Here is a 22,350-nt window from a genome sequence, read left to right as displayed (position 1 = left end):
ATGAACTAGAGATCCACACGTTTTTCGAATTAAACTTTCAGTGCGTACGCGCGCACACACACACACGCACGTACACACACACACACACACACAACAAAGGGTTGTTGGGGAATGCCTTCTTATGAAGTGCAATTATATTAATGGCTTCCATGCAGTGTCAAGCAAAGGTGCCCCTCTTATCCCAAACCATAATCTCTCTGGCACGTCCTGCTCAGCGGCCCCGGACAGCTCCTGTCCTTAATGGGAGGGGATTTTCTTTTTGCCTTTTGTTCGCACTGCTTCATCAGAGCTCCATTAACGGCCTCTTTAGCCCGGCTAGCGGATAAATCCAGTGCAGGGATCACATGAGAGGCCTGGCCCGTATGGCGTTATAAAGGTCAGTTTCTGCGGCAGGAGATCTGGTTCAAGTCTTGGCACTTCCAGACAATCTCCGTTTGTGTTTGGAAACACTTTCTGTACCCGAGTGACTTTTGGTTCACTTAACCACCGACCCCGGGTTAATCTGTGGGAAATGACCGCTTTTTCCTCTGCTACTGAAGCTGGGCTGTTGGCACGTTTTCAGAGTGGGAGGCTCAGTGGGGTTTTACATGTTTTAACACCTTACTAGTTTATGTCAACAGGGTAACCTTTCCACAAGAGCCAGGGGCTGCTGGGTGTGTTTTCGAGACAACATTGTGGCGTAAGTTTCACATTTGTGGGTCGTGTTTGTTGCGTAGCTGGTGAGAAGCCACATAGCAGCGTCTGTTGATTGAGTGCATGTCAAAATAAGCCTTGTTTGTTTTATTTGTTATAGAGAAAATAGAGGGGCTTTAAGTTCAGATTTGGTGAAGCCACGACACTTGCCACTCGACCTTGCCTCGTTGCCGGGGTTTAACTAAACGGAGCCCAGATTGCTTATTTATTGATGTCGTGTTTTTTGCACTCGGGAGCAGCTGTGTCGGGCTGGCGGCAGGATTAATAGTTGTGCACAGTTTGGCGAGGCCGCGGGGCGGGGGTGGGGTGGGGTGAGGGGGGGTGGCAGTAGTTCCTGATTTCCCCCCTCCCGCCTGCTCTCTGTGTTCTGCATAAACGCTCGCTGTCACCCAGCAAAAGGTGCCGCGCTGGCATGCCTCCGCCGCTGCGCCACGCCAGATGGCTCCTGTCACAGATGGGGGGGGTTTAGGGGAACAATTTCTAGCAGAGAGAGAGAGAGAGAGAGAGAGAGAGGGAAAAAAAAAAAAAAAGACATAAAACTGAAATGATGGGAGGCACCACCCAGCGAGACCCCACATCTGGATCCCACCTGCAGCTGTGCTCCCCCCCCCTCCCTCCCTCGCTCATTCTTTCATTCTCGGTCTCTGTTTTATTTTAATTGTGTTGGGGGGTGGCGTGTGTAGGGCGTGGGGGGAGGGAGCACATGCGAGTGGCATTTGGCCGGGGGGGGGCGTGCAGGAAGGGGAGAAATGGGAGCAGTAGAGTAATATCAATGTATTACTGTGTGTGGCACACGTGGCAGTGGGCTTACGTTATGAGGTTGTTCTCATTGATATGGACAAGGACTTGACCTGATCTTTTGCTTTTGTTACATTGCCTGGGGGGGGGAGGCAACTATAAGGCCTGGGCCTTAAGCCATGGACGCCCAGAGAGTTACTTTCTCTGCCGCAGTCTGTCATCCTGTAGGAGGTTTTGTTTTTTCTCTCCTCCATGCCCAGGAGTTTATTTCGCTATTTTTATTAATAACGCCTGCTTTGTTGGTGTCTATGTGTGACGCGCTCTGCCAAGGGTGCTATATCCAATAAAGATGAATTGACTGATATCAATATTAGCTTGTTGAAGCGCCACACGTCTTCCTTTACTCCAGCTGCTCCGGTGTGTATTGTGTTGTGTGAGTGAAGTGTGTGTGCCTCTGAAGTCTGCGTCTCCTCTGTAATCGGCTCATGTTCCCCCTCTTGCTTAAAAAAGGAAAGGTGAATCAAATGCACACAAGTAAGGAGCTCTGGGTCGGGATTTGATTGGGTTTCATTAGCCGGCCTGCAAAAGGTGCCGTGTAGAAAACACGCCTGGGGTTTGTTTATGCGAGTCGCTACAAGCACAGGTGTGTCCCAGTGGGGACAGCCGAGATGCAATGAGCAATGAGTGTATTTGTTTGTTTCCTCTTTTTTTTGTGACTCTGCTGAGAGGAGCTTTGGGCGTTCAATGGGCCTCATTTCCAGATGTTTATGGATCCAGCGGAGATTCCAGATTAACAGGACTGCTCCATTAACAGGGCTGACGTACAGATTGAGCCAGGATGCCGCCGCCAGAGACGTCCCCTTCTGTGAGCGACGGCACCGCTGTGACCGGGGCACCCTGTTTTCGGGGTTTAAATTTAGCTGTGAAGCGGAGGTTGGCCGCACCGCATCGACTGCAGCTATTTTTAACAGCCTCTCTGGGACGAAGCGCCTTGCTTTCCGTCTCCACTTTGCCTTAATTTTTCACACCTAATTGACAGGTAGCCAGTGCGAATTGATTTTGGTCATGTGTCAGAGAAGAAACCGTTCACTGTCGATCATGCGTTTCCGTCCTCATTTGCCTGGTAGCGTTTCACCCCTTACATGCCTGTAAATTGCACTAGAGATCAGTCAACTGTCCTACACTGTGCTGGACTATAATAGTATTTTTATAGAGCAGAAGCTTAGTGCACAAATAGAAGTTCAGTCTGAACTGAACACTTGAGGTGCCGAGTGAGGGGAAGTGCAGGCAGATAGTCAGCTGGCCATAATCTATTATCTTGCCTGACAAATGGATTCTCATTGCATAAATCTATATTTCAATTATATTGTTCAATCTTAAATAAATCATATCTCCATGAGCGTGTGGTGTTGCAGTCTGGCACAGAAGTGGTTAAGGCACGGATTCTGTGTGCAGCGCTGTGTCAAAGCTGCTCGGTTTGTTGTGCTGATCTTGGTAAACTCAACTGAAACCCAGGGAGGGGCGGCTGGGAGTGGGGGGGTGCATAGCCCTCTCAGACTCGTTCCGCTCTCTGTGATTTCCGCACCAGTCGGGGGGGATGGGGGAAAACATTTATTCCGTTCTCTACAACTTGGTGTGTTCTGTCAGGTTTCTCTCTCCGGACTCGCCCACTCTGCAGCATGACGGACCAGAGACAGTCTGTATTGTTGGGGTTATGTGTGTGTTTGTGCTTTTAAATTTAAACTTATGGCTGCCACACTTTATTTATGAATGAAAGAATGAATAAAAACGTCAATCCTGCTTTGAGTTTAAATGACAAATTGAGCCGGGCCTCCTTCACTCCCCGACACCTCGACACGTGGCGGTGAAGCAAAAGATTAACACGCTCTCGGAGATCAGTCTGCCAGCACGCGCCCTGACAATGGGAAGGAAACGCACACGCGCACGCACAGAGACGCAGAGAGACGCGCACGCACAGAGACACGCAGAGACGCACAGAGACACGCAGAGACGCACACGCACAGAGACACGCAGAGACGCACAGAGGCGCGCACGCACATGCAGAGACACACACACAGAGACACACACGCACACACTCCTGCGCTGACAGGTGCCGGCATACGTTGGTTCCGGGTTTGAGTAGAGATGGGGGTAGATGGGGGCCACACAACAAGGTCGGAGGACACGATGGGTGGCCCCCGTGGGCAGCGCAGTCCTGTGTCAGAGGAGGAACTGAATAGCATCCTTCTCCTGAAGACCATTTTGAATGGAGAGTGAATACGTGCCAGTTCTATAAATTTATAGAGTCCTGGTGTGTCTGTCGGAGCTGGTATCAGTGCTTAACCAGCTTGCAAAAGTCTCTCTCTCTCTCTCTCTCTCTCTCTCTCTGAACTTCACATGGAAGAACGTGTTTGTTTGTTTTACAATATGAGGGAGTGTTTCTTTTACAATAATACTTCAGAATAGAGAGCAGGGAGGGAGGTGGGAGTGGGGGGTGGGGGTGGTGTTTAATTTGGAGAGAGAAAGTGAAAGAGTGCATGAGAGGGAGAGGGAGGAAAAGAAAGCAGGGAGGGCTGGCATTCTTTAAACACTGTGGAGGCCAGATCGCAAATAAAAAAAAGAGATGGAAAAAAGAGAAAGCGGGGAGATGCGTGGAGTCTGAGTGCAGCCCGTGGAGCAGCGCCGCGCACACGCCTGGACCACTGCACTGCACAGCGACCCGACCGCCTTGGGAAGAAGGGAATTCTTCCTCCTCTTTTTTTTTTTTTTTGCTTAATTTCTCTTGCTCGCTCTTTTCTTTTTTTTTTTTCTCTCAATGCACACAAACAAAGGGTTGGGGAGAGAGAGAGAGAGAGAGAGAGAGAGAGAGAGAGAGAGAGAGAGAGAGAGAGAGAGAGAGAGAGAGAGAGAGAGAGAGAGAGAGATTGGTTATAAACCTCGAGCCAAGTAGGCAGGGAGTGATTTAAAGAGTTTGCGATCGAGGAGAGGAGAGCGCGGTGCTGCCGGAGCCGGGCCAGATTAAACAGGACAAAAGCCTTCTTTTTTTTTTTTCTTTTTTTTTTCTTTTCCATCCTGACCCTCTTCCATCCGTTTGGTGGTCTTTCTCGTGTGTGTTTTGTTTCTTTCTCTCTCTCTCTCTCTCTCTCTCCTCCTCCTCCTCCAGCCTCTGTTCAAAGGGGCATTTTTTCTGAAGATGATGCAGCTGGGGTCAGAGAGTGGATTTATTGGGGGGCACCATCCCTAGCCCACAGGAGCGAGACTGAGAGAGCGCTAAAAGGAGAACAGAAGGGGGGGTGGGGGTGGGAAGAGGGGAGAGGAGGGGATACCCCCGGGGCGCCCTGACAGTCGTCTTTCTTTTTTTTTTTTTTTCTTTTTCTTGCTCTCCCTCACTCCCACCCCCAAACCCCCCTCTTGGCTCGCCATGTGTGGTTTGTAATCAGAAGAATGTGGAGACAACACTTTCCAGGCAAGGGGCACATTTCCTGTTTGCTTTTCTGCTTGTTTAATAAAGTGTGGCGCAGGCGGTTTCTTGCACCAGATGTTTTATAATGTATTTATTTATTTAGTCATTTATTTGTAACCCTTATTGTAATGGAGTGATTGAATAGAGAGGTGTGGGGAGAGTATGCTGGCATGTGTGCGTATGTTTCTGTGTGTGTGTGTGTTTTGCACTTTTTAATCTTTTGCCTTTTAAAGTTTTTTTTAAGGTTTTGATTATTTTTCCATGCACACTTTCTCCCCCTCTCTCTCTCTCTCTCTCCCTCCCTCGAAGCGCTGTAACGTAGGCAACGGAGATTAATAAGAATTAAGACCAGGGCTGCTGCCGCTGTGCTGTTGACGCCTGCTTTTGTTTCTCCCCCCCAATTGTGCCGCACAGAGCGAGACCCCAGCGCTCCGCACAAAGGGTGCTATTTACCAGGCAGCGCTCTGATTTTCTTGGCAGGGGTGCGATGGGAGTCGCTGGCAGCTAGGTGGTGACAGGGGTGTAGCAGAGCCGGAGAGGACAGGCTCCCTTTGTGTGCTCTGGGGGGGGTGATGGGGGTGGAGATGCCAACAAAAGGAGCTTATGCAGTAGTATACTTCCCTCCCCAACCCACAGCTTCGTATACTGTAACCTTTCTTTGAGTTCCACACTGCACACACGTGTGTCTGTTTCTGTGTGTGTGTGTGGGGGGGGGGTGTATATATAAATGTGTGTGTGTGAGAGGAATCCAGTTGCCTCCAGAGCAGTGTGGCGCTCCAGCTAATGTTGGCTGAATTCCAGTAATAAAAGGGTGGGAACACTTTGAAGATGGAAAGAAACCATTATAATAAAAAAAGGAACAGTAGCTCAGCCCGTCCTCCGCAGATGTGTAGAAGTGGACAGAAATCGTGGCACATGTTCTTGAGCAGAGGCTGTGTCCAACGCCAGCTCTGTGTGAATGTGTGTGAGTTGTGTGCATGGGGCCCTCGCGGTGGGCTCGGCCACTGGCCCGTCGTCCGTCGGGGCGTCCGGTCCTCGGTAACGGCTTTCACCGCTTGTGGTTGCTAGGTAACGGGCACCAGCTGTCGGTGGCCAGGCGGGGGGGGAAGGCATCTCCGCGGCCTCGTCCTCCGGCAGGGGAGAGAGGTAAAGAAAACAGCCCCCACAAAACCTCCCTTTCAACCGCTGTGGGCGCTGACCTCATCACAGTTTGGAAAATATTCCTCATTTCCTTTCCTTTTGCTTTTTTTTTTTCTTCCCTTTTTTTTCTACAGTCTTATTGTTCAGTGGTCCACAGGGCTGTATCACAGAGCGTGCCGCCGTCTCGCAGTTTCACTTTGAAACTTTACGTTTGTCCTCCCCCGTTTGCGCTGTAGCTCGGCCTGTGTGTCGAGGAGGATGTGGATCGTTAAAGGTAAGGGAAGTGGTCGGTTTGGGACAGTCTGGTGGTGTTATTTTTCTGGGGAGGTGGGGGGTTCTGCCAGACATGAAAGCATCGCAAATAGTTTTCTATTGCAGGCATTTAGACAATACCTCTGGTAAAAAAAAAAAAAAACAGCAGAGGGGGGGAAAACATTTTTACAGACCATTTAGCACCGTTAAGATTTTCCATTTGAAAAAAGAAAAATAAACAAAAAGCTTTTAAAATAAATAATTCAAGCAATTCTGAGAAACGCTACGTTCCCATGACTTGCATCTGGCCAGTTTGGGAGCGTTCACATCCTGCACGATCCGGTTTCAAATAAGATACTTTCTTTGTAACTTAACCCAACTTTACTCCTCTAATACCCGGCCTCTCTGACACTTGACCCTGCGATCAGCCAGGCCGCGGCTGTAGTATTCAACTAATGGCTGTTCAATTAAATAACAGTGCTCGTCGCAACACTTTTGTACAGTGAGATGGGCCGCAAATTCAGGTTGACTCTTCCTGGTAAATTGCCTGACAGTTGTGCCAAGTTTTTTTGCATGTATTGCAACAGTTTCATCCGCCGGGGAGTTGCTTCAGCCAAACCTGATGATAAAATGAAGCGCCGGCTTTATTTTGCCGTATCGGCGCAACACAACTGCTGGTGCTATCTCCCACCAAAGTGCCGCCCGCACAAGAAACAAAGTTGTGAGTTGAAAATGGAGGAGGGTGCAGAGCTGTTCCTGTATTAATCCAAATCTTACATGAAAGAACACGTTGATTTGTGACCAACTGCGCCGCTTGTTGATTAAATTTAATCAAATCGTATCCTCGCCGTGATGAACGTCCCCCAGGGGCAGCCAGGTAGTAAAGCACGGCAGCTGCAGCCCTTACAGCCGTAAATACGGGCCTAGTACGCTGACTGTTGCTATATAAAGATAAGTCATTATTAAAGCAGTGTTAAATTAAAATGACTGAAGATACAGCTGTTGTTTGGTTTGTTTTTCTTGCACAGAGGTGATGATGAAATCGTGTGGATTTCCCATTTGTATTTGTAAAGGAGATGTTTAGTAACCTGCAGCCATCTCGTCACGCTTGCTGCTGCAGTTGTCATCACTGTCCTGGATTAAATCGGACAGTTCTGGGTCTGAGTCGGTCCTCTCTCGCCGGCTCTGTCTGGTGTCGGCCGGGCGCAGCGAGAACCTCCTCCGTGTTTGGAGCGGCATCGCTGTGGAATAATTTCACACCTTTCGCACCGTCTCCGGAAAGACTCCAGAGAGTATCTTTGCGTTGAAATGGGGGAGCACGGATGCTGAAGCGCCGTCTCATCTTTCACACTCGCATTGCATTTGTTGTGGTTTTTTCCCCGGCAGCTACATCTTTCCTTACAGGATTTCAAACACACTGTTCTGTTTTTTCTCCTCCTTCTACTGCTTTTAACATCGTTCTCTGAGGTGTGTATTTGTGTGCGTCTTTTGTTTCTTCGTGTTTTGACAGCGGTGTGAATCACAGATGTGTACGTGGTTCGTTGTAAAGTGAGAGTGAGGCGTGGGGTTTGTGTTGTCAGTTCTTGGTTGAAGTGTTTGGATCTGGGCGTCCTGATGCCAGTCTCATGTCAGGGCTGAGGATGATGAACAGGGAAAGACTCTTAGCGCTGTTTGTTCTTCTCCCAGCAGCCTCACTGTCGACTGTGATAGTGGGGTAACGCACTCTGGTTGAGCAGTGTGTAAAAGAGAATTTTGAACTGGCTTTATCATCGTCATCATCAAACGCTTAATAGATCTGCTTGTTGAGAAACTATAGTATAACTATAGCATTCTGACTATAACAGCAGACCCAGTGTCATTAAGCACAGAAAAGACATGTTCAACGAATACGAAACCACTGTAAACACTATGGTAAAATTACAGTAAATCCATAGTAAAAAAACTAAACAAAAAATCCTGTGGTAAACATCTGGCATAAGGGTGGACAGACCAGTGGAGTCTGTGGTTTCACACTGAGTGGGAGGTGTCATGCGCCACTTCGTCCACTTGTCCGTCTGTCTGGCCATCGGACAGAGAGCCGCTCCGATGGACTCTGTAACCGTGTGGTCGACACGGTGCGCTGAGCCCTGGCAGTTACGGTTGGGGAGCGTGGCGTTTCAACCGAGCGTTCAGGACCTCACATTTCCTTTAGAGCAGCAACAGCTGGATTGGAATATCTGCTGCGCTGGATGCCAGTGTCTGTGTAAATAAATAAAGGTATGAACATTATAAAACAGACCATTGTAGCTGGTTTAATTTATTTATTTATCATGCTCTGTTTGTCAGCTTCTATTGCAGCTGGCAGAGTGGCTACAGTAGCACGGGGCTGGAGGTCGGTGTGAGGTCACCCTCCTCAGGACCGGTCTCTGGTGGGGGGATGGCAGTGTATGCAGCTGCTTCAGGATGTAGTTTACTCACTTGGTTCAGGAGCAGTGAGAAGGTAAAGCAAACTCCTAGATGAAAGGGAATGTCATAAAAAAAAAAAAAAGCCAAGTGCAGCTGTGTTTGCAGAGCAAGAATTAAAAGAACAAAAGTTAGAAACGCAGCACTATCGGTCTGACTCCGGGCCCTGCCATGTGCAGTTAGTTTTTGAGGCCTGACAGATGTGCCAGGATTTCCTGAGCCCCTCCTGTCTGGGATTCGGGACCCGGACGAGATCCTCCCAGGGCTCCCAGCCGGGACAGAGGAACCTGTGGTCAGTCAGGACAGACAGACAGACAGACCGTGTTTATTAAAGTGAGCTCAGGTGGATCACTAAAGTTGTCGTTCATAAAAAGAATATCAGAATTGATCAAATCAGCATTCGTAATCTTTTGTAGCAACATACATCTTTATCTTAAAGTTTCAAAGCTTTATTGTTCTAACCATTTCTCATCAATGCCTATAAGAGGTCATTAGCAGATCGTTAGTTGAGAAACCGAGAACCATGCGTCATCCCATCAGGCTATATCTTAACACAAAAAGCATGCTTTCACCGGCGTCTGTGGGCTACCAGAGGGTCTCGGCACGCGGCTCTCCGGTCAGTCTGCACCACAGATGCTCTCACGGCCCGTCCTTGATCTCGGCCCGCCTGTGCGCAGCTTGTCTCGATCTGACCGAGCTGAGCGGTCCATTAGTCCTGCGGAGAGCGGATAAGTGGGCCCGCTACCCCCTGAATGAACGGTAGCGGTTCGCGGGGCACCGGAGACGACAAAAAGAAAACGAGACGCAGAGTGAGAGAGTATCCCACTCAGCCGTGGAGCACTTAGCGGTTGATTTCAACTGCCGGACCTTTCTGAACTGCTCTGAATGAAAGAGGAGAGAGGGAGAGGAGGAGAGCGATCACTAGACGCAGTGGAAGTGTGGCAGAGCCGGGCTGGCGAGAGCGAGAGTGCCGGTCAGTGGTCAGTGTGCGGTGGGGGCTGACGGCTTGTTTAGTCTCAATCCTCACGATATTACTATTTCTGTTCTGGATGGCCTGCCTATTAAGCACTGGCCTCTGTGTGCCTCTTAATCTCTTATTTTGGTCTGTGGCCCCTAATGCACCAGGCATTTCCCCCATTAACCCTTAGTGGGGCAGATCTGGCACACATTAATCCTGCAGGAATCCTTCTTCTGCCCGCTGGCCCAGTGTCTTTTGATCTCACTGGGAGAGAGTTGAGAGTGTAGAGCGCTGTCCTGAATAACAGGAAATCTTGGCCCCTGTGTGTCATGACAGCGCCACCCCCTGCAGGCCCAAGGAATCGCTGTTTTAATGTGTACCTTTACATGTGAGTATGGTGTTTGCTGGTGAGGCCCCCCATCTTCCTTTCCTCTTCAAACAGGGCCTCAAAAACAACAAAAAAAGCGACCCACAGTTAGATATCTAATACGACCACAAAACATTCATCTCAGCCGGTGCTGTGGAGTTGTCTGATGGCGGTGTGTGCGCTATGGAGGTCCGTGTGGCAGCTCGCACTTCCGCAGTCGGACCCCCGTCGCTGCACCACAGGAGAGGGTTCGCGATGTAACCGTTTGTGGCACGATTTGTCTCCGTTTCTCACTGTATTTGTAAACCCAGCACTAAATGAAAAGCTCGCTAAACCTGCGTCACTACTGAGAGAGAAGTAGCCGAGTAATAAGAAGGGGGGGAAAAAAAACTGTGGTTATAATCTCTGACAGAGGCACAGATGTCACTGCCTAAAATAAAGTATTTTATAATCCGGCCAAAGCCAGTTAAGTAATCACCATGACAACGGAGGCAGAGGGAGTACCAGGATGACGGTGGCCGTGTCCCGCTACTGATGAGCACAGTCGAGCGATCGGGTGTGTTTGTGTCTTTCCTTTCTCTCTTCTCTTCTGACAGAAGAGAAGTGTCCCTGCATTATTGATCCAAATATGAGCAACCACTCACAACCAATGACAAGCATATCGAACATTATTGATAACTAATTTTACCTGCCTGGCCACTTGTTTTTTGGTGTTTGTCATTAGTGTCTGTTTTCCATTGGCCTGGTAATTCAGGGTCAGGGTTTTACCTGTGCCCAGCTCCTGATTTTTCGAGTCCTCTCCGTTTGTGATGTATATGTTCTCTTCTCTCAACTGTTCCCTGTCTGTTTATCCCAGGCGAGGGAGGCAAAGATGTCTGAATCATTTGTCTTGCCTCCCACAGAATATCTCTTGGCGGCTGGCAACACTGACGCTGAGCATTTCGGTTCACTTGCTGGTAGTTAAAATTGTTATGTGATGTGTGCTTCGCTCCTTTGTTGATCGCTTCCCCCGACTGCCTCTGCGCCGTTGCTGGCTGAGAGGTTATGGCACTGGCGCCGTGCTTCGCCAGCATTTAAAATAAGAAGTGGAAATGGTTCTGTTCTGGGCTCAGGTGCTGCCACACCTGCGTCGAGCTGCCAACTGCTCGAGGGTCTTCATGACAAGCCCTGGTTAGAGACGTGTTTCGCTCCAGTGTGGGGGGGGATAGTTGGGCCACAGCTGCCTCTCCCGGGACTGCTGTGGAAGGCTGTCGGGAATGGCGGGCCCGGCTCGCTGGCCAGCAGTGCAGCCCGTCAGGCGCGTTCGCGGAGACTCTGGGAGTTTGACACTGTTGTTCACGGCTTGAAAGCGGGTAATTGATTGCTCTTTAAGGGAAGTGCAAGGTGAGATGGATGATCCGGGCGCACAGCCCATTAGCGGAGCTCGTTTGCTAATCCTCTGCAAGTCGGTTATTGATTTATTGGGCTGCTGCTCATTTAAGCAACCAGCGCTGATTATGACAACAGAAACCTGATCTACAGAGGCGGGAGTGCCATAGGGGGTGGGGGGCTCCTGATGGACAGACGGCCTTTGGGCCCCACAGTGTTTACAGTGTGTTGAGTATGGGCTAGGTTGTGCAGGACAGCGTGCTTTATCTGCAGAGTCTCCATGTTGACCACAGGTAGCACAGATTTCTTGCTCTATGTGCTGTGACGGCTCCTTAATCGCCGTGCTGTGCCGGCCTTCTCGGCCCGAGGGAAAGATGTCTCGCCTGCTTCCTCACCCTGCCTGTCTCTCGGCTCTTTCCAGGTATCCGGCCCCAGATCATGAACGGGCCCATGCACCCCCGGCCACTGGTGGCGCTGCTGGATGGGCGAGACTGTACTGTGGAGATGCCCATCCTCAAAGACCTGGCCACAGTGGCCTTCTGTGATGCCCAGTCCACACAGGAGATCCACGAGAAGGTAATGGCCACGCCCTCACACTCTCTCTTCCCTTCGCTTCCTGCTTTCTTTCACCCTCCTTCGCTCCCCCCTCCTGCGCTCACTCTCTGTCCGAGGCTCAACGGACCTGCGTCTGATGAGTGTGTCTGTTTCCTTCTCTGCTGTTCATTTTCTCTCTCTCTCTCTCTCTCTCTCTCTCTCCTAGAATTAATATGTGAAGTATATTGGCTGTTACACTCGTGCTAGTTAAAATAAAGTGGCTACATTAGGATTTAATGTGACTGGGTGCCAGGGCACCACAGCCCTGCGTTACCAGCACCTTTATAATTGAGAGCCGCGTAATGAGAGAGGAATGTAATTACATTTTGCCTATGTGACCTGGAGAATGGGTGGGGGTGGGGGGTAGGGGGCAGATCATATCGGTGGCTTTCGCATCTCGAACCCAACTCTACCGCTCGCATACATGAAAATGAAAAGCAAGGGTAGCGAACGCACTGCTGTGTGCATAAACAATTTTACCTTCAGGGCCTAGCAGTGTGCTCGGCCTCCTTCCTCTCTCCCGGCGAGGTTCAGCGCGCCATTTTTTTTCTTTTGCAGAGCTTTTTTTAATATATGATATATACAGCTCTTATCGCTGGAGTTTGAAACCACGTTCGTCTCCTGCGCATTCGGTGGCACGGCAAAGTGTCCAGATGGGACCTGTGTGCGGCAGCCGTCTCTGCTCTCTGCCGGAGAGGCCCTGTGCGGCGACGCGGAAAAAACAGGAGCCGGGCGGGGGGGGGCAGCCCTGTGATGGTGTCTGGATCGCATCAGGGTGCAGCTGGGCGGGGTCCCTCTGTCCCTCCCTGGCCCCCGCAGGAACCAAGTAACTGGAGCTCTGTCTGCGCTTAATTAAAGCCAGGTCTTTAGTATAGATGACATTTTAAAAAAGACACAGAGCTTCTGATACGAACCTTTCCGAGTCTGAGAGTCACCCGCATCGCTTCATTATATATCTGTGTGCTCTCCGTGTCCTGTCAGTGCAGGCAGTCTTCAACATTCATGTGCGCTTTGTGCGCCATGTATCCGGCCCAGACACTTAGCACTGACTTGATTACCCCAGGCTTGCTTCAGCCCCCGGCATGGCTCCAGGCTCCGTACCACCAGAGACTCCTGCACCAAACAAGTCCGCACACAACGAGCCACAAGGACAGCGCTGCAGAGCCGGCCTTTAGCAGTGTGCTGTTTCTACGCATTCCCACCGTGGGTAGTTTGACCCAAGTGTATCTTCTGTACTCTAGTTTGAATCAATCCCATCTTTCCAAAAGTGATTTTTCTCCTGACATCATCCCTGTGGAGCGAATGCAAGAAAAGAAAAAGAAAAATCTAACATTTCTTGTAAAAAATAAATATATTTAATAGTAAAAACACACCATTGAACCCACTGAATATTTTATAATTACCAGTCTTAATTAATTCCACTGAGCCGCTTGCACTGACGAGGTGTGTTTTTACAGACCCCCCCCAGCCCTGACGCACGGAGGCACACAATCTTCAGCTGTCAAGTCCGTAACTCTGAAGGGCGTCGTTTGTAAAGAACTGGATCGGCACACCGGAGATTGTGCTCCGTGTTCATAAAACCTCACATTAAGCCATCGGCGCTGGAAGAAAGGAAACCCAATAAAATAAGTGTTGAAGCGGCGCAGAGCAGCAACCTGCTCTTAATGTCAGCCCGTGCTGTCAAGAATCATATTTTTAAACTCCTAAATCCTGAATCGTCGTAAAAAGATTTGTTCAGATTTTCCATTAGGCCGATGCCGCGTTCCGGAATTATTCCTCTTGCAAAACATTTCATTGCGTTAGTCGTTATTCTCGGAGGGATGCTTTGTCTACAGTAAATCTTGCTTTTAGTGAATAACGAAAGAAATGAAATGAATGTGTAAGAGGAGCTTTAACCTTGAATGGGAATCTACCTGGGATTCCCGGGACAGAGGTCTAATCAAAGCATTATGGAAATTCACTGCTAATCTGGCAGGCAGGGCCAGGCTAATATAGTTAGCTGGAGGTGAATTGAAAGCTATTATTTACTGAAAGCGCTGGCTGCTGTTTGTTTAATATCTGGATTCCTATCAATCTGTTTTATAGGTTCGGTCGTCTACATTGTAACCTTGTTTATGAACAGTCAGTCAGTCAGTATTGCGTTTAGCCGTACGTTGTGTATGGTGTAAAAGCAACTGATATGGGGAGAGAGCAGGAGATGTTTTATTCCTCATGCTGTTCTGAAATTTCCCGAGTCCCACGGGCCCCTGAGAGACGCTCGGTCTTATTTCTCCAGCAGGAGGATGTGTGAAAAGTTGATCTGTGCAATGAGGAGCCGAAGAGCAGCTGCGTGTCGGGGAAAGAAAAAAATGATGGGAGAAATAAGAATAAAATGCAAGGCCATTTTCATCTTGGTCACCTCTCAACTCCCTCAGCTCCGTCCGTACCCGTCGTTTTCAGTGCCGTTTAGTGTGATTAATGGGGGTGTAAGAGGATGACTGCGCCACGGGTGTGGAGCCGGGAAGAGCCCAGAGTGGGAAGAGTTGTGAGAGAGGCCATCTGAGAGAGGGAGAGAGAGACGACAGAGTGATGGGGGGCCTGTGAGTGACCCTGTCGCTGTCTCTCTGTGCCACCCAGGTGCTGAACGAGGCGGTGGGGGCCATGATGTACCACACCATCACACTGACCCGGGAGGACCTGGAGAAGTTCAAGGCCCTGAGGGTCATCATCCGGATCGGGAGCGGCTACGACAACATCGACATCAAGGCAGCCGGGGAGCTGGGTGAGTCCCATCACCGTGTCCCTCCCACAGTGCTGGCTTTGTCATCAGTATTATTATTCATAGTAGCAGCAGTATTAATAGTGTTGTCATCATCTTTATTATAGTCCCTTCATTATGTTGGTTGTTTGAGTTCTCTTCCCTCCCCTGCCTGTGAAATGTTTGGCACCACAGTTCCCTGGAATACGTGATAACACATTTTTAACCAATTTTAAAGTGGAATTTCTTTATTTATCCGTTTTGTTTGTTGATTTATTCATAATCCCATACCTTGAGGCATGGAGTGCTGTGTGGAGCACCCCCACCCCCATGACAGCATGTGTCAGTTGGCACACGTGTCCCCCTGAGGAATCCTGGGAGGGCTTAAGGCTCTCTGAGTGGATGAGGGGGTGCGGCCCCTCATCGGCCCCTCGGCTGCTCCCTGGCAGGGTTTTAAACACCCACGCGGGCCCCCCCTGACGCAGACGTGCCTCCTGCCCCCGAGCCTCGCTCCCAGCCTACACGTCCTGCTGGGCGGGGAGAGATGGCAGAGATAGAGCTCAGCTGAGGCCCGTCCTCCGGAGGGGCCGCCCATTGTTGGGGCTCGTTTGCTTCGCGGACACAAAAGCCGATGCGTTTAATTGACACAAAACGGCCACCGCGAGGTTCCGGGGTGAAGGTGCGCGGAGCGGGAGCAGACGAGGGCCTCCCCCTGGGGGTGTGGGGATTCCTCTGTCCTCTGTGTGCGTGTCTAGAGAGAGTGAATTATCTACACTGTGTAGTGAGATGAATATAAGCCCCCGCAGACTGACACTCCTGGGGTCAGCGTGTCACTAAGCGTGTGTTTGTATGTATGTGTCCCAGGCATCGCGGTGTGTAACATCCCGTCAGCAGCGGTGGAGGAGACGGCCGACTCGACCCTGTGCCACATCCTGAACCTGTACCGGCGGAACACGTGGCTGTACCAGGCCCTGCGCGAGGGCACGCGTGTGCAGAGCGTGGAGCAGATCCGCGAGGTGGCATCCGGCGCCGCACGCATCCGGGGAGAGACGCTGGGGCTGATCGGCTTTGGTGAGTGACCCCCTTCTTTCCTTCTCTCCGCATCACTGCACTCATCTCCCTTGTTCTCACTCCCTCCCTCCCTTTCTTTTTAAGAGTCCACAGTCTAGGCCAGTGCGCTTGGTGTGGACTGTAGCCCGACACGGCAAAGCAAAGCGCCACTTCACAGCATTGTTTTCCTGGAGATCGATGCATTTTCCTTTATATAGAGTTTAATCCTGCTATGCGGTGGCTTGCTCCTTAAAGCACCGTCCGGACTGGACCGGGCCTGAGACCCGCGGGGTGGAGCGCTGAACCGGAGATAATGCTGATTGCACCACAGCTGTCTGTGTCAGAATTACGGCAGGACTGGGTCCTCCATCCCAGAGCCTGACAGTCGCCTTAGTCACGGACAATTAAAACACCGCTTAACACCCGCCTGGCAGGGAAACCGGGCCGGCCAGCAAGAAAACAACAACCAGTAACAAAGACTTAATTAACCCGGTACCTTAGCAACTAGCATGCGTCCATTAACGCAGCGTGGCGGCAGGGCAGAGAACAAAACATGGGTGTGGCGAATTAAGAATGTGTGTGTGTATACATAGATACGTGTGTGTGTGTGTATATTGATATATATTTAGTGTGAGATACAGCAGATTGGAAATGAAAGCATGGCCGTGGTTTCCCCGCCTTGTGATGGCAGTGACCGCCGTGCTCTGACCTCACTTCCTTCCTCTCAGCCTTGCACTTCTGCCAGTTATGTATCGCTGTTCTCGGGTTTTTTACAGGTGATGGCTTAAAACATTCCTCAGATTCAGGGTGGCCCTACCTATAACACGATTTGCAGCCTGTAGAGGTGTAATACACACTCTTGTAATGAAGCAGATTAATTAGACCAATTAATTAACCAGGAGCTGGGTTGGATTGCAAGACAAAAGACGCCGCGGCCGCCAGGAGCTCGGTTTGAGAGCCCCGGGCGGCACTGGGAAATGCTCGACACTTCAGAGGGGGACCTTGAGTGTCGGGAGGGCTTGATTGATCCCTTCTAGTCCGCCGGGCCCCAGAGGACAGGATCACACAGAAGAGCGGCTGTTCATTGGGAGGGCGCAGAACCACGAGTGGCGTGTCCGATACCGCCTCACTTCGTGAGGAACTAGGGCCGTGTGCATGTGTCCGGAGTGAGGTCTCACCTATTGGCCACACTTCTCCGTGCGTCAGAACACTCGGCACTCAGTTAATCGTATGACGTCACGGTTTCCTTCCTGTTGCCCTTGCCCCCTTGACCTTTGACCCGTGTGTGTCGGTGCAGGGCGCTCCGGGCAGGCCGTGGCGGTGCGGGCGAAGGTGTTCGGCTTCAACGTGATTTTCTACGACCCATACCTGCAGGACGGGCTGGAGCGCTCGCTGGGGGTGCAGCGCGTCTATACCCTGCAGGACCTGCTGTACCAGAGCGACTGCGTCTCGCTGCACTGCAACCTCAACGAGCACAACCACCACCTGATCAACGACTTCACCATCAAGCAGGTAACACACTGAGACATCTGTATTGCTGGAGACTGCTGTTAGACACACACACACACACACACACACTAACCGACACACAGCCGTCACAGGGAGGCATGTCGCAACCAGCGTGAAGCGAGGGGTCGCATTATTCAGTCACACGCAGCCACAGCAGGAAGTCAGCGCATCCTCAACACACATACATGTGCAGCTCCTGTCGAGTTCATCCACACCCCTCATTAGCACTAACGATATTCGATGGCTCATTCGGGTTAATAGACACTGCTCGTTAAACCGCGCTTGTTTATCAGGGGTATCTTCTCCGACTCTGTTGAGCCCTAACAGACAGAGCTGTGGGGCAAATAGTAGAACGGAATTTCTCTCACTGTGTAATTATTATTTTTATTGATTTAATTTCTGGGCCAAATTTTTTTTTTTTAAACCAACACCAACATTTAGAGCCATCCTTAAATGGCCAGTCGAAGCTGATATAAGCTCTGGCTCTCACCCTGGTCACATGCTCACCCTGGGCTTCTGTCTGAGCAGATACTGCCCCCTGGGGGTGCTGTGGCGCCATGGCATTCGTTCTTTCCTAGCTCTCATTTCAAGGTTAATTTCAAGTTTCTTTTTCGCATGTGAAGTGTAATAGTGACGCCTGTAACCTGGTTAGCATGTTATTTATACATGTGGCGAAGCCCTTAGGTACGCGATATAAAAATCCCTGCCAAACAAAGGCGCTTCAGAGATTGCCTACAGTGCTGGGTTTTGTGCGGGGCATTGACAGCCGTAATAAAAGGCTGCTTGGCAGGAGCACTCCTCTCCATGTCCTGGATATCTGCTTTTGTTGAGCTTAAGGGATTACTTTCTTCCAAGTGAATTCATTTCATTTTTTTTTTCTTCCTCAATTTTTTGGCACGCAGTGTGTTTGTTTCTGTTCCTTCCCCCATGTGATCTCATTTCATTGTACTCACCCCTCTGCGGTGATTTAAAATCCTGACTGCTCCTGCAACGCACTGAGGGTCGTCGTCCTCGTCTCTCTCACCCGGGCGATGGTATCCGCGTCCGTGTCAGTCCAGAACAGGGATGGGGGGGTTCGGGAGGTGACGGAGACAGAGCTGCGTGGGCGGTTGTGGTCTCCTGACCCCCTCACACTGTGCTGTGCTCCTCAGATGCGGCAGGGGGCGTTCCTGGTGAACTCGGCGCGGGGGGGACTAGTGGACGAGAAGGCCCTGGCCCAGGCGCTGAAGGAGGGGAGGATACGGGGCGCAGCTCTGGATGTCCACGAGACGGAGCCCTTCAGGTGAGGACAGTCAAACACACGCACATACACCCAGACACACTCAAAAACAGGCCGCTGCTCCTCCTGTGACAGACGTTCCCTGACGTGTATGTATTTTGTCATTCTCGTCACAGTTTTGCCCAGGGGCCCCTGAAGGACGCACCCAATTTAATCTGCACACCCCATACGGCCTGGTACAGTGAGCAGGCATCACTGGAGATGAGAGAAGCAGCCGCCACGGAGATTCGCCGAGCCATCACCGGTACGACCTCCTGTCCCTCCTACCCCCAAACACGACCGGCCGGTGCAGTGGGGCCCTGAGCCACTGGGGATCTGTGCAGTCAAAGACTGGTTTAGTTCGCTGGTGGGGGCCACTGTTCCCACCCTGTGTACAGACGTCTTTAATTAAAGTACGCCCAGAGGGTCCCCTTCCTTTGTTCTAGAATTATAATTGTTATTACATGTTTTTTTTAGTGGGGGTTGTATATTGTTCTTTTTACATTTAATGATTCTATTATCCCAATTCGCGTCTCTGTAACTGTTCCTCTCGCTCTGACCTCTCTCCTCCCCAGGCCGAATTCCAGACAGTCTGAGAAACTGCGTCAACAAGGAGTTTTTCGTCACCAACGCTCCCTGGTCTGTGATGGACCAGCAGGTCGTGCACCCCGAGCTCAACGGCGCCGCATACAGGTATGATACAGCAGCACAGACCCTCAAACTTCACACTGAATGTATCTGTCGTTGACGAAGTGAAACAGGATTTTCCACACCACAGAAAACACGCTGAACCCCTGCACTCTTTGCTCTGCTGTATAGACTGAGCTGCAGCTCCAGCAGTAGAATTATACAGCACCGCCATTGTCGAACCACAGCTCGATGGTGTACATTGTTACTTCTGCAACACTAGTATAATACAGTACAGACCGATATCACTGCTGAAGGATGATTACAACAAATAACTTGATGCAATAGATTGTGGAGTATTTCACACAGTTATTGAGCAATATCAGTACAATAACTACGCCTGCTGTGATTAATAGACTATCACTGCTGCCGAAATACCTGCTCCCTTACTTGAGTATCCAGTGTGTAAAAACATCCTCAGATCCCCTCAGTCCCTCCACACTCTGAGATTAGGGCTGTAGCTACAGGGCAATGTTGATGTTTGAATCTGAAGTCGTGCAACGCTTGTGACGTTTAAAGCCGCTGTCTCCTGGGCCTCGGCTTCGGTGAAGGGAGCTATGGATGGCCAGTGCGCCCCTGTGAGTGACCTTTGACCTGACCGCGCTGCCCTGCTGCCATTGTTCCTGCAGGTACCCGCCCGGCATGGTGGGCGTGGCCCCCGGAGGCATGCCGGGGGCGATGGAGGGCATGGTGCCCGGCGGAGTCCCCATCCCCCACAGCCTGCCCGCCGTCACGCACCCATCACAGGCGCCGTCGCCCAACCAGCCCTCCAAACACGGGGACAGCAGGGAGCACGTAACCGAGCAATAGCACTGGACTGCGGCTTTCACAGTGACACGCGACCCGGGACCAACGGACAGCGCCGGCCCCGCCACGGCACCCACTTCCACGGATCTTTACTTTCTTTCGTCAACGTCGTTTCTTTTTTTCCGTTCCGTTGTTATTTTTGGGGGGTGGGGGATTTGTTTCCACTCGTATCTTTCGTTTGACTCGGACGCTGCCGTGTTCACGCCGTGCAGACGGGTGGGACAGCTATGCCGGCTCGGAGGCTCGGCCCCCCCACTCCACCCCACCGCGACTGACCGACTGACCGCAGGGCTCAGAGGAACAGTGACATCGTGTGTTATTGACCCCCCAGCCCCCCATGCAGGACCCTTTCATGTCAGTTAATGTATGTTTTTATGTTTCTTATTGGTTTAATTCTGTTTTTGACCTCCCCCCCCAAGACCATGAATATTTTTTCTTTTGTTCTTTAAAGTGGAAAAAAAAAAAAAAGAAAAAAAAATGATTATAAAAATATATATATATATTTATCAGACAAACCGAAAACGAAAAAAAAAAAAAAACGCCCACTGCAGCGGCAATCTACAGAGTGAACTTTGACCCTTTCCTGATCACGCCCTTCCACCTTTGAACCCTGACCTCCAGTTCACACGTTCACACCTCCGGAAGCGTGGGGGCCGCCATCGCAAGACCACCGAGGTCCGGGGAAGACTGGCGGCCTGCTTTCAGCGACCGGGGGGGCAGGAGACGCGTCACGTCCGGCCGAGGCGGTGCGTCCGCTGAGCGGGAGGAAAGCTTCTCGCTTTGGGGAAGAGAGTTCTGACAGCAGGATGGATTGAAGAAATCGTAGCTCGTAATGTCTGTGAAAGGACTAGACCGCCATGGTTGTCACAGCAGGCCGCGCCAATATCAGTGTTCGGACGTCGCGCGTCAGAAGCCCCCCGGGGGTCCCACCTGGACGAGAAGCTTTCTTGCCGTATGTGGCCCGAACACATCATAAGACTCGCAGAGGAAACGCGTGGGAGATTCCAACCTTTGTAAATGCAATAGTTCCACCATTCAGTTTTTAGACGGCATTTGAGTCACATTTTTTTATACGGATCATTTTCACGATTAAATTTAAAAAAACACAAAAAAATTATGTAGCAACTTGTAGTCGTAGCAGTTTCCATGTGATCTACGAATCTTTTCAGTCCAGTTCCGGATATCTGCATATCCTGTCAGTGTTACGCAGCACACGAGTCAGTATTTATTTCATTCCTACAGTGGCGTGAGGCCTGTACAACATGAACTCTTACATTTAAAGAAAGAAAAACTCCAACAACACACGAACACACAAACATTGTCCTATCTTCCACTCAACAGAACGCAAGGTTACTGACTGGATCTCCTCAGTCCGGACGGGAGGACGGGCTTTTTTAAACGGACTGTTTCTCTTTGTACAAAACTGACGCTGAAGATTTACAGAGGGTTTCGTTTTTATTTGATTTGTTTTCCAAGTTTTCTACAGATTTGCCGGTTCAAGCTTTGTGGAATTACAGACATGTTTCTTCAATGAAAAGACCGGTCTACCGCGGTGGACTGGAAAGGGTTAGAGCAAACTGGATTTCTTACTCAGGAAAAAAAAAACACTTTTTGCAGAACATTTTCCCCCAAAATTTTGTCTGAAAAAGAAAAGGAAAAAAAAAAAGTCAGGCTATTTTCTCTTTCTTCTTCCCCCTCCCTCTCTCTCCCTTTTCCTCATTGTGGTATTTTTATATAAAAAAAAATGAACACATCACATGTTTTTGGTGTTTAAAGTTTTGCAGTCCTGTTAGATTTGTATTGCCTAGTTAAATGTTCTTATAACCATAGTCTTATGTGAACCATCTTTTTTTTCCTTTTTTTTTGGTTTCTTTTGTTCTGTTCTAACGAAGGCCAGTCGGAGCCCCTGGGCACTCGGTGCTCAGTGAGAGAGATAGCGAAAAAACTACTAGTGTCCCAACAATAGCGAGAGATGGCTGCCAGGAGTATGTTTTGTTTTTAGTGTGAGTATTTGTATTTGTTTATTGTACAAGGTGAACATTTAGCATTCAGTGCAGTTCAAATAAAAAAAGAAAATACAATTCTGAAATCAGATCTGGTTACTAGATGCTTGTCTCAAGTTTTTATTGTTGGTTTCGATGTGAAAACGCCTTTGAGGTTTCTCGGCTTCCGCCAGCCCTCGTTCCTGGGTTTCAGGTTTGGAAATGAACCGGGCCGTGACCCCTCTGTGCCTGCGTGTCCAGGGCTTGTCATTTCCGTCACAGTCTGTCAACATCCAAGGGCTGAA

The 22,350-nt window shown here is 50.2% G+C and overlaps 1 protein-coding gene across 5 annotated transcripts in view; it reads left to right on the top strand.

The window, feature by feature from the left end:
- Positions 1-22,144, top strand: part of LOC136715566 (C-terminal-binding protein 2) — an 83,499-nt gene extending 61,355 nt beyond the window's left edge. For 3 of the 5 annotated variants that reach the window (XM_066692814.1, XM_066692811.1, XM_066692812.1), the window contains 8 exons: positions 11,843-11,997; positions 14,632-14,776; positions 15,617-15,823; positions 17,100-17,314; positions 18,463-18,593; positions 18,707-18,834; positions 19,145-19,262; positions 19,886-22,144. In XM_066692814.1, the coding sequence (XP_066548911.1) occupies positions 11,860-11,997; positions 14,632-14,776; positions 15,617-15,823; positions 17,100-17,314; positions 18,463-18,593; positions 18,707-18,834; positions 19,145-19,262; positions 19,886-20,066 (1,263 nt within the window). In that variant the 5' untranslated portion in view covers positions 11,843-11,859 and the 3' untranslated portion in view covers positions 20,067-22,144. The other 2 variants (XM_066692813.1, XM_066692815.1) reach the window with 2 other exon arrangements.
- The last annotated feature ends 206 nt before the right edge of the window (positions 22,145-22,350 follow it).

Source organism: Amia ocellicauda, chromosome 20 (genome assembly GCF_036373705.1).
Source record: "Amia ocellicauda isolate fAmiCal2 chromosome 20, fAmiCal2.hap1, whole genome shotgun sequence".
NCBI lineage: Eukaryota > Metazoa > Chordata > Actinopteri > Amiiformes > Amiidae > Amia > Amia ocellicauda.
Note: the sequence above shows the minus strand (reverse complement) of the source record. Positions and strands in the feature narration are given on the sequence as shown.